Below are 12,816 nucleotides of genomic sequence, written 5' to 3'. Positions count from 1 at the left end.
CCTCCCATCAGGGATGCCACTTGAGACCAGAAAAACTCCACATCTGGGCATTGCCACATTGTATGCAAGTAGGTTCCTACTTCTCTATTATTACACAGAGGGCAAATGGGTGTAGGGAAGAGGAAGAAGATTGTTATATGATATGTTAATTCAAGTGGGGTCCAGGTGTACCCTGAAGAGATGTGTCTTCAGTCTCCGGCGAAAGATGGGTAATGATTCAGCCGTTCTGACAGAAGGGGGGAGCTCATTCCACCATTGTGGTGCCAGGGATGAGAAGAGTCGCAACCGGGATGAGCGACTTCTGAGTCACGTAGCGATGGAGGGGCTAGGCGATCTACAAGGGTGGAGGAACAAGCCGGAGTTTGGAACCTGACCAGTGATTGTAGATGGGGAGGGGCAGTTCGATGTACTTCCCTGTAGGAGAGTACCAGTGTCTTAAATTTGATGCGAGCAGAGATGGGAAGCCAGTGAAGTGACCGGAAGAGGGAAGTGACGTGAGAATTTTGGTTGGTTGAACACCAGATGGGCTGCAGCATTCTGAAAGCGCTGTAAAGGTCTGATGGCAGAGGCGGGTAGCCCAGCCAGAAGAGCGTTGCAGTAGTCTAGGCGGGAGATGACAAGTGCCTGGACCAGGAGTTGTGCCGCCTCCCTCGTAAGGAACGGGCATATATTGCGTATTTTGTGGAGGGAAAACCTACATGAGCGGGTTGTCGCTGCAATGTAGGCAGAGCAGGACAGTTGGATATCCAGGATCACCCCTAGGTTCTCAACACAGTGGTGCTCTCAATGGTGATGTGAGGGCAATCTTTCTCAGGGAGAAACAATGGCCAATACGCCGATTGTAGTCGATGCAAAAATCTCCAAAATTCAACCAATATATCAGTGCATCGCTAAAGCTAACCCTGGGACAACTGTTAGCCCAGGTTTAAGATAACCCTAGGCTTAGCATGTGCTGTCTGAAAAAACTTATAGAAGACATGTACATTAAACTAGGATTTGCGATATGTGATATGCACACAGCTGTTTGATTCAGACTGGGATAAAAACAAACTCTGGTTTATCTTTCTCAGGCGTTATGAGGAAGACATGTACTGGAGACGCATGGAGGAAGAGCAACACCACTGGGATGAGCGGCGGCGTATCCCTGATGGAGGGTATCCCCAGGGACCCCCCGGCCCGCCTGGCCTGCTAGGAGTACGGCCCGGCATGCCCGGCCTGCAGCCTCAGGGACCTGTGGTAGGGCTGCATGATTATGGCTATACAATATTTTCCATATATTTTGGTAAATATTGTGTTCACAATTTCTAATGCAGATAATTTGTCCTGATTTTAAGAGCAAATTTAAGAAAGTTTCACTTTTTCCTCGACCAGCCTTGATTTTATTAAGAATTTCAATATCTATGCCGAGTATATTTTAGATCTTGTATAACTACAGGGCTCTAAATAAACTTTTACTTTTTAGTTGGAGACATTGGAGGCTGTAAATTGCCCAACACTGTGATATGGTGCCACACATGCACTGTCCCACTCTAGCATGATTTGACTCAACGGTCAGATTTTTCTTCTTACCTCTGCCAAGGGAGTTGGACAGGGGATATGTTTTCGGCCCGTTCCATCTGTCTGTTAGCAGGATTTGCATGAAACTTATGGAACTTATGGTTATAGAGCAAGGAAGAACTGATTAACTGTGGCTTCTCATAAAAAGGCATATAACTTCCGAATGGATTCACATAACATCATCAAACTTTGTGTGCCTATCAGCAGGCATAAGAAGAGGCGAACCCTTATTTCCGGTTTAGACATAACTGCCCTTTCAATTTTTCCAAAACTTGGTACAGTGGTAGAAGGGCAGCCTTAATGGGCACTGAACAGTTATGTAGTGCTGATTGGCCACGTGGCGTTGTGATAATTTACTAAAATGCTTAAACCTGCTTTTTTTAACACTTACCTCCGTCTCTTTCAAATTAACAGTGATAATGTTGCGTTACGTAACGTAACAAGTGTTGCACCTTATATCACGTAACAACCAGTTGTCCAGTTCGGTTCTGGTACACACTACTCAGGACTAACCGAATCCGCATTCAAATGCAGTAGTCAATACTTGAATCTTCAGATGGTGAGCTCGGTTGTAGAATGCAGTTGTCACTCATCTTAATAACCAAACTGTGTGTGAACGCAACAGGATTAAGCACTCCAATGAGGAGTGACAACCGTATTTAGCTGCAGTGTGTATGTAGCCATTGTTTCTCGGGTTAACAGGAGTACAAGAGGGAATATACAGTGTGATCAAACGGCACAAGTGAACTGTAATAAAAGGGTTAAAATAAGGGAGATATTCAGGAGTGTTGGCAGGTCACCTGCTTAGCTCAGATTCACTTTCTAATATGTTCATGCATGCTTTAGTCATGTAAAATGATGGCTGTGAATACAAATGAATAATGGGTTTGGCCTTGTCTTGACTCCCTCTCTCAGTACATTAGGACTGTAAATTTTGTGTAGATTTTTCTTTGAGCAACATCAGATCAGCATCTTGTTAATTAAGCTGAGTTGGCCATTTGAAACTGTTTTGCTGTTCTGAACAGTAAGTCAATCAGAGCCAACTTTGTGTCTTTTAGCCTCCACGTCGACCTGATTCTTCCGACGACCGCTATGTCATGACCAAGCATGCGGCCATCTACCCTTCAGAAGATGAGCTCCAGGCTATCCAGAAGATTGTGTCCATCACTGAACGTGCCCTCAAACTGGTGTCAGACATAATCACTGACCAGGACAAGGGAAAGGAAGAGGACAAGGAAAAAAAGGAAGTCCCTAAAGACAGGTGAGGCATCTTAGAGCGAAAGCTTTGCACCAATAGTATATCTGAATGCCAGTTTAGAGGGCTTACGAGTGTCACCAAATTCATTTTGCAACTCATTTTTTTCCATTAGTGCCACATAATATAAAAATGTTTATCTTGATGAGCCATGAAAATTGCATTATTCTTGTCAACTCTGTATGTAGGATATATTTTTAGTTGAACTGTCCAGAATGATGCCAATTGTTTAAACTAGCTGTTACTAATGTTTAAACATTAATGTGGGGCGGAAACTGCTAAACATAACCACTTATTCTGGACATGAGAGAACATTAAGTGTGATATCAACCATATTTAATATAAGTTGTATTAAAAACCCAGTGGTTATACTTCTAGGGAATACACCAGAAGAAGTTCAAGGGATGAGTGCCTCTTTAGAATAATAAGAATAGCTATACTTAAAGCTACACTAAGCGATTTTCCGACCACTAGAGGGTGACAGAAACCGCAACACATTTTGTAAACACACAGCAAAACTACTGGGTGACGGAAGCCCTTAAAACCACTTGGACCCTAGCCTGCCCTAGCCAAAATTCAGGAAAAAACGCCTAAAATGACTAACCCAAAATTAATCAGGAATAGCTCCTCAACCATAAGGCCTATATGCATAGTTCTGGTATCCTTTGATAGGTAAGAAGCTAAGGAATATGAATCAATTGTAAGTAAACCTATATCTACCATTCCAGAGTAAATGGAGATGCAATAAAGGAAAAAATAAGATTTTCATCCTCGCCTAGTATATAATCTAAATTTCAAAGGCAAAATCACCATTATAAACCAGATCCCATGGATAATGATGCAACTGAATGTGTTCTCCTACTCCTTGACTACAACTGTAACTGTAAATTTGATGAAAATGCACTAAAATACAACATTTATGTTACAATTTATAAAGATATACTCAGGCGGTCTCCATGTTTTGGCCATGTTTACTGTTTACATGTTGACTGTTTACTGGGAATTTTACTTCTGTAGCGTGTAGAGTCGAAATTATCAAATCTAGAATTTAGTAAAGGTATGAAAATATGAAACTTTGATAAAGATATCAATTTACTCTCGTAAGGGGCACCACCTTCGTAGATGAAGGACCTTTACTTATACTAATCAGTCATCAGTCTAAAGATCGTGAAATCTTTTCAATACAGGGATTACTTTACTCTGCAAGTAAGGAAACACATAACAACTTCTCTGTAATAAATGGGAATATTTATTTAACTATACAAGCATAACAAATTCAATGAGGTAAGCAATATAAGGCACGTATATTGATCACCAGAATGAAGCACGGAAACTATAGAGTAAAAATAGACATGAAATGCAATGAAACAAATTAAGAATGAAAGGGAAATGATAATGAAATATCAATCAACCAGAGAAACAAGGCGGAAAGCTACGGGGCAACTAAACTATAAAAGCCTAACTTTTCCTGATCTATTTAAGTAATTTGAATCTAAACTTTTGCATCAACTCTCAGCAGTAAAGACGTGGATAATCAGAGCCTACTTTGTTCAGTTGAGAAGTCCTGCCGGTCGGGTTGTCTGGTCCAGCTGAGCTCGGAGAGACGGGCTCGGCTTGGCCGGTTACCTGGCAACGGCAGACGCTGGAACAGCTGGTCTCTGATGTGTTATCGTCACGTCGAGGCAAGCAGCGCTACCGGCTTTTCACAGCTGTAGACAACAGGCCTCTCTGGATGTGGAACACTGCGGCGATGCTGCACCAGTGTTTGACTGCTGGTCTTGGAAGAGTTGACGTTTCTAGCTCTTCTAACTGTTATAAAACTAAATGATCTCGTTCCTAAATAGCTTCGAAAATGATCTTCGCTTGGCTGAGCGTTGATAACTTCTTAACTATTAGACACAAGGTTCAAACTTCTTGTAAGAGATTCTTAAGTTCATCTGGAGAAGACGTCTCTAACTCCAGGTTCAAACTCTAAGTTTCAGCTAAGGTCGAATTGTAGCTAAATTGTTGGTCTTGGCTTCAGCAGGTTTCTTGGCGAGGGCGGAATGTTGAACTGTCTGAAAACCCAGATAAGAACATTTTATAGCTCTTTGAATTCTCAGGCGTGGTTTGCCATGCAAATCACACTTCGCGCTCTTTTTCTGTTACGCCTTGTTTACTTATTAATTTCTTTGTTTGAGAAGATTTCACCCCGAACCGAGAGGGAGGGGGGAAAGGAATGCAAGAGGAATCATTCCTCTAGTCTATTTTATTTTGGGATCTATTACTAAGTGATCTTAATAAAGATTCCTTTTAAAATAATATGTCGGTATTTTACATCTCCACCAATTACTGTTGTCAATTGATCGAAATAATAAAAACCTGTCAACTTACATTCAAACTTATATAGCTAGCACATCAATATAAGGACATCAAATAAACCTTCCTGGTACAATCTGTGGCTATAAAGTCTTCATCAAGTTAACTCATATATGTGACTTGTGTCTCTAATCAATATGAGAAAAACAATTTAATCATTTAAGACATTTGGACGCACTGACATTTTATACGGACATGTCGTTGCTATAAATGACCACAAGGTGGCAGTGTAGGACCATGGAAATAGGAGAGTGTCTCTGGATGAATATCTGAAACAATTCAATCATTTAACATATCATGGTCTGTGCATATAACTTTAGCTATTGAACATCTTCAACATATATATGGGCCTATAGTTAACACATCTAGTATACTTCAAACTACAAAATAGATCCATTAAAGACATTGGGAAAATATAGTTGAAAGTAGGTTTTAAAGGAATGTGAAAAGGGAAGAGATTTATGACTGTCCTGATTTAGAGAGGGGGTAGTGATGAGACTCTGGATAGTGTCAACAGCAGTCATTGGTTCCTTCGTATTGACACGGTGTGTATTCCCGTTCTCACCCAATGGTGACTGTCCCTTCTGATTAACCAGAACAGTCTGGTACTCCAAATGAAGAAAGGAGGGTGATTCCCTATATTCAGATGTGTGAGAAGTATGGATGTGTGATTGTATAGTTCATTAGTATTCCTGAGTTCTTGAGTCCTTCTCCTCCTGATGGCTGAAAGATAAAGGTCGTTAATTGTGGAATGTGTGAGTTTCAAAGCTCTTCGCCGGGTTGGTATCCTGTCGTTCATTTCCTGAGCTGTCCTGTGGAGACATCTCTGGCTGGCATAGACTCAACTCCTTGAGCCATGGACTGTGTCCATTCGACACCTTTATGGCCACTTGTTGTGATAGGCCATTTGGTGTTGATTCAAGAAGACAACAGAAAGGTTGTGGGCTTTCTGCAAATGTCTCCCTGGTATCGCTACACTTCAAAACACTATTTATTTCAATATGGTCATGTTACAAATAACATAAATCTCCCAAAAACATTGAAATAGTAATAAAAACAATGAATATTGATCAAGTTTGATCAATATTCATATATGGGCCACAGAGCTCCATTCTATACAGGCAGATTTATGGAGATCGCTGGGGTCCTCCGTGTCACATGACCTACCATTCTTTTTATCTCAGTCAGCGGAGTCGAATGGTATAAGGCTCATTGGTGTCAGTACTTCGATACAGCCACCAGATGGCGACGAAGAGCCTGAGCTCCCACCATAGAGCTCCAGTCTGTCTGGACTAAAATGGCTGGTGAAAAGCCCCCGTTCATCGCAGAGACACAGACTCTGTTTCCCCGGAAATAGCGGAAGTTGTGTCGTTCCGATCGTGGTGCGTTTTAGGGATGGGCATTTCAAGCAAAAATACTATTCGATATTCACTGGGAACTATTCGACCATTCTTCGAAGATCAACCCCCTTGCACAGACGGTGCGAACTAGGCTAGCCATATTGACGTTAGCTAGCCAGGCTAACTAGCAAGCTAGGCGGACGTTAGCATAGAGCTAGCTAGCTAAGCCAGCTACCTAGTCCGGCTAAATAGCTATGGCTTGATTAGCCCCGAACCGAGAGTGTTAAAACGAGAGAAGGACCGGTTCAGGGCTAATCAAGCCATAGCTATTTACTACTAGCAAGCTATATAGGCGGACGTTAGCGTAGAGCTAGCTAGCTAAGCCAGCTACCTAGTCCGATTAGCCCCGATAGAGGCGCCGGTAAAAACAAGGGAAAATATACTTTTTAAGGCAAGACGATAGTCGCATAAACGATTCGATTTTTTATAATTTAATGACTATTCGAAAATCATGACCCATCCCTAGCGTGTTTAGGGTCATTGGAAAGCTCGGAATTTCTAGTTTCCAGCGATACCAAGCATGTTATTGTAGACTGACGAGAAAATTATCCCGGTGCTTTTGATCACAACTTGCTCTTATATTTATGAAGTTTATATTTGTACGACTTTATTGTTAAAATACTTCATAATAAGACATAGTTTGGACAACATACAATTGGTTTACAGATTCTGAAAGCTCAAGACCCCATGTTTTCAAAACAGTATAACATTCATATCTTCTATAAATAGACTTCATCTTTCATTGCGATTTTTCGTAACTACGCCACGGGGGTCCCGGTACCGGGACCTTCGGGTAGAACTGGTTAAGGACAAACCGTGCAAAAAGACAAATGGCTAAAATAAATGTACCTACGGAGAAATATCGCCGTTACCAGTCTCGCTTTGCCAGATTTTTCTCCTGCTGAAGGTTACATGTCTCACAATGACAAGTGAAGAGGTAGGTAGCAAGTTTACTATTGTAGTTGAACAAGTTTACTCGATCGCTTCATCGATTCCATAACCAGAATTTTTTTCAAGGACGGGAGGGGTAGAGCGCCACTTTCAAAGAGCGAGGGAAGAGACGAGCTAGTTTTTTTTTATTTTTTCTTAATTTGTCAACAAGCTTTAGAAAAGAGGTGAAAACAACAACACAGCTGGCCCGCGTGTGCGGCTGTTTGTTTATATCATTACGTCTCACGGAAATCTCCGCGTAGCACTTGTAGTTTCAGGATTGGTTACAGGGTCTGAAATAGCTTATTGCAGGTTTAAACAATACAACTTTGCTTAATTTCTAATCATCAACAAATCCTATAAAAATAACAAAATCAACAATGCGTTTGCTCTACTCCCATTACTTTCCGACTTCCCACGTACCCGTTTTAGCCTTCAAACTGGAAGTCATTGTGCTCCAATTGTAAGCTAAAAACCTTTAAATACAGCTCACAAAGACATAGTTTAAATTTAAAAAATCGCTAACTGTTACCATGAGAAGTCAGGCTATTGTAGTTATTACCAAATCAAATTAAAATGGGAACAAATTCTTCATTATGACGGGGACTATTTTCGGTGCTACAGAACTACTTTCCTGAGATGGAAAACGTGTTTACGGTCGGCTTATTAAGTTGTTTGAGGAAAAAGTAGGCTGGCCAGGTGTGTCACAGCGATGATGATTTTTTTTTTAATATAATGGAGTTCTATGGCTACTGAGACATGGCTTTATTGGGCATCGGCTACATGGACAAGACTTGTTAGCAAAACAAATTCATTGCTGATTTTGTTATTTTCATAGAATTTGTTGACAGCAAGAAATGACAGCAAGAATTATCCTTTAAAGATAATGACTTGATTAAATGTGATTGTGAAGGTTTGGTAAACAAAATCTAGAGATGTAAAAAATAACAATGAAAGTGAGAAACGGGAGTCCATATTCTCATGGAAAAACAGGATTAAATGGGAACAAGACTAAGAGTCTAACAGCCCCGCGACATTGGATTTTGTGGACGCATCCCTGCTGGAAATCTAACTCGGGTCTCCCGATTTGAGATTCTGCAATTTTAACTCCCTGTGCCACACTTTGACCCACGTAACCATAAAGAGGTCAACAGTGACCGACCGACTGACCGACCGGCAATGCGATCCCTGCTGTCACGGGGCTAAAAATTTCAAAATGCTACATAATTACAGCACCCATTTAAAAATGATGGAGCATAGATGATACAGGATTTTGGGAGCAATATAGTAAGCAGTGTGCTGATGTTATAAAAGTCATTTTCAGGACCCCAAATAACAAATGCCTAATCATACCAACCTTTTTTGCGTTTTTCAATGTTTACAACTATTGAGCAGAAGTAGGAACTGTGACCTCCAAATATATTCATTTTGATAGTTGGGATTCCATTTCACAGCAGACCATATATTTGATGGATGCAACTGGTGCTTGCTGTTACGTGTATGTCATGCCTCTTTTCATTTCTTTTTAACTAGTTACCTTATATTTTTAGATATTTTATTTATTAGAGCTATTTATTTTGCCTTCTCCTGTTCATATGTTAAATATATTTTTTTCTATATATGTATTTAAGTGTTTATTAGGGCTGCCCCACAATGTAACTTCGTCATGACTATGTAAACACATAATATGAAAAATAAGACTTTTCCTGTGAATGGAAGAGCTTTGAGCTAACTTACGGCATTTACTTGCAGCTTGTGTGCCTATATTCTGAGACGTGTAGCTTGCCTAGCCTTCCATGGGTCTGACTCACCGGGCTATGGAAAGATGAACCTTGAGCGGATATGTTGAGATGTTTTTCAGAGTATTTTATCCTTCTTGGAATTGGATCTGTTTATGTTGTCGACTCAACAAGGCTACTACGGTCTGACCATTGCGTCTGATGCAAGGCATCACAAATGTGTGATGCCTTGCACTGACTGTAATATACAATGTAGATGCGCACAAAATTTTTGACATTTGATATCGCAGTCCTTTGCGATGTGTTTATCGCGGAAATTCATATCGCAATGACAGTAAAATGTTTATTTATTTGCTGTTTGGTTGACTTGATTTATGTGTGGGAGTGAACATTGGAGTATTAGTTGAATGTATGATCGTGACGAGAGGCCTGTTAGTCTAATTATTAGCTTTTGTATATCATCATTTGTTTACTCATCTATCTAATTATTGGTGGGTTTTTTTTTCCCTTTTTTTAATGTATGACATTTTTTTTTTTTGCATCTTAAATTGCATCTCAAATTGTAGGTTAATATGTATGAGTTATTCCTTTTTATTTATTTTCTTTCCTTGTTTTTTTGTGGGGGGAATATTCACGTATTGATATGAAAATATGTGCATTTGTTGGGGGTCGGGTGGATGCAAATGTGTTTATGAGAAAAATTCGACACTCAAGTTTACATGAAACTTTTTTTTTTTCCTCATATCTTTGTTTTTGTTAAATGTACATCCTCTTTTTTTTTTTTTTTCCTTTTCCTCACTTTCCCTTCCCATCTTCCTTTTTTAACTATCTAGAGCACTGAAGGGAGTGATGAGGGTGGGAGTCCTGGCCAAAGGCCTGCTTCTTCGTGGGGACAAGAATGTCAGCCTGGTCCTGCTGTGCTCGGAGAAGCCCACGAAGGGCCTCATCACCCGCATTGTGGAGCACCTCCCCAAGCAATTAACAGTACTACCCTTATATGAAAATGTCACATTACAGTTTGTTTTTCATCAGAGATGACCACAGCTGGATATTTTTTCCACACAAAGCATTGCTTTATTTGTGAAAGAACTGCCATTCCACTGGATTGATGGATGGATGTATGAGTGTTCACATAATGTTATCATGATTGCATCTTCCCATTGCTCCCCAGATGGTAACACCAGAAAAATATGAAGTCAAGGGATCCGTCCAGGAAGCGGCCATCATCTTGACATCCTGTTCCGAGCCGAAGATGCAAGTGACAATCACTCTGACTTCCCCTATCATCCGAGAGGAAAACGGCCGGGATGGAGGTTGGGACAGCCATCACAACCCTTCCCTTTGCACTTCTTTTCTCTCCTCATTTACTCTCTGCTACACCCCTATGAAATCAGTTTCCATATGTTGATTATGTCCTGAAGAGCAGTACCCTGCTGGCACTTTAGAAAGACAGATACTGATTTTAAATGATTACAGATGTCATTGGGCAGCTTGCTGTCTCATGTGTGATGTTTTTGGCTTTCAAAAGCAGAAATGTCTCAATGTAAACCAAGGAAGTGCTTGAACCTTATGACATCTATTTTTTAATTTATGATCTTAATTCCATTACATGCTCTTTCTAATCACAAGCTCAGCACTTCTAGTGAAATGTTGGATGCAGTGGAAGAGTCAAGTGCCAGCAGTACTGCTTTTAGGCTTTTTGCCTTGTAACTCTAGTGTCTCTTAAAAGCTATCCCTTAAAACAAAGCATGATCAGTGTTTGCATTGTGTTGAGTCTAGTTATTCCCAGGTGAGATTCATTTTTGTTTCCTGTGTTCCAGGGGATTCTGTTTCCACTTACTATTAGCTATCACCAATGGGGTCACATGTTGTAGTTAAATAGCTTATCTTTAAATTTTCTTCAGATGAGGAGGCAAAAAAGATAAATTTCTGCTGAAGAATGGCCAAGAGGCAGAATGTTAACTTGACACACTTGTGCACAATTCGAAATTTAGCATTAATTTTGCATTTGTCCACAGAATTTGTGTGAAAGTTCGAAGTGTTCACTTGTTTCTCAAATTGGGATTTGGCACAAAGCACATAGCAGAATCCCATACAGCCAGGGAGAGGAAGTTGGATGACATTTCCCCACAGGAAACAAATCTTCCTTTTGTCTAGTGGTGACCAGTTCACCATGCTGAGGTCCCTTGTTCAGAAGTGCTCCCCTGAGTGAATTGGTGTATTCCTTCACACCTAAGCTTAGGACTCAAAATTGGGTGTAATATGAAATTAATTTTTAGTCATTTTGCAAAAATGAAAGCCCTTATTACAACAGTCATTGTCCTTTTGAACTCATTGACAGTGCAAAGGTCAAGACAAACATTTAAAAGATGGACCATATTATTTCATGAAGCAATCAGAATATTTAAAATTATCCTTAGGGGAGTATTGTTAAACTTCAGGGAAGAAGGCTATGACAGAGGAATCTTTGTTTGGTCCTGGGTACAGCCATCGGTATACAATGACTGTTGGGGTCTTACTCCAACCTACTGATGCTAGGTATGCATGCAGTGATGTCCTAACCCCTTTTGTTTGCTGGGAGCTTTCATGTTTTGTTATTTTTTTTGTTTTTTTTCTTCTCTTTTCTTTCCAGCACGCATCGCTGCCTCCATGTATCCATAGCTATTTTTACAAGTCTAGCCCAAAGCCCCTTTTATTTCTTTGAACAAAAAAGATATCCATCTTCAAGTAAGCTGTCTCCATCAGAGGTTTGGTAGGGCCCAACAGGTCCGGAAGGATTTTTGACCAAGGTTTTCCCACCACCCCAAAAACTTTGCCACACCTACCATTGCCATGCCACTCTTTATCAGGTCACTCCCTAGAAGCCATTCTTACACCTCACTATTTATCTGTCCTTGTTTCTCTGTTCCCAGTGCCATGTTCATACTAATAATCATTACTCATTGGATCCCTCCTCTGTCCCAATACTTGAGCAAAGAAAATCTAAAAGAAGCTCAGGATATCGTGTAGCATTCCACAAATTGAGACTAATTATGTTTAACATGTTCAAGAAAATCTTTGTTTGTGGGCACAACACATAATTACCTGATAAAATGGTATTGGCTTCAAAACATTTGTGAGCCTAAACCCACATAAGGCTGCGTTCACACATAGCGTTTTTTTCCCCAACTGCCAGCGCCCTTTTCTCATTAAAAGCAATGGGAAGCGGCAGCAAGGTGCACAAAAGGCGGCCGCTCCCGAAAAGCACTGCAGCCAGTGTTTTGTTTTTTTTGGCAAAGCGGAGCACTTTCAAAAGTTGAGAAATGTTCAACTTTTAAGAAAAGTGCCAGGTGACGTGAACCGCTTTTTTCTCACCCGACCAGTCGCGATGAAGCAGAGGCTCGCGTTTCCCATAGCAACAACAAATATGGAGAAAGTCAAAGTGCCGGTGGAGAAATTGGTCATTGTAATCAGTGAATTTCCATTACCGCGACATCGATCATAAAGGCAGTATGGGATTATACTGGACGTGTATTGGAAATATCTGGTAACACTGTATTGTCTGATAAAAGTGCTAACCAGCTGGTTAGTGAGCTAG

General features: G+C 40.5%; 1 protein-coding gene across 2 annotated transcripts in view; it reads left to right on the top strand.

Annotated features, from left to right (window-relative positions):
• Positions 1 to 12,816, top strand: part of zfr (zinc finger RNA binding protein) — a 40,454-nt gene that overhangs the window by 21,921 nt on the left and 5,717 nt on the right. For both annotated transcript variants that reach the window (XR_013505070.1, XM_078285432.1), the window contains exons 12-15: positions 1,071 to 1,236; positions 2,616 to 2,818; positions 10,073 to 10,223; positions 10,411 to 10,552. Coding sequence is in view for 1 of the 2 variants with exons in the window: in XM_078285432.1 (XP_078141558.1) it covers positions 1,071 to 1,236; positions 2,616 to 2,818; positions 10,073 to 10,223; positions 10,411 to 10,552 (662 nt within the window). In the remaining variant the exon portion in view is untranslated. The remainder of the gene's footprint in view (positions 1 to 1,070; positions 1,237 to 2,615; positions 2,819 to 10,072; positions 10,224 to 10,410; positions 10,553 to 12,816) is intronic.

This window comes from Centroberyx gerrardi, chromosome 8 (assembly GCF_048128805.1).
Source record: "Centroberyx gerrardi isolate f3 chromosome 8, fCenGer3.hap1.cur.20231027, whole genome shotgun sequence".
Taxonomy (NCBI): domain Eukaryota; kingdom Metazoa; phylum Chordata; class Actinopteri; order Beryciformes; family Berycidae; genus Centroberyx; species Centroberyx gerrardi.
This window is presented reverse-complemented; position numbering and strand designations above follow the sequence as displayed.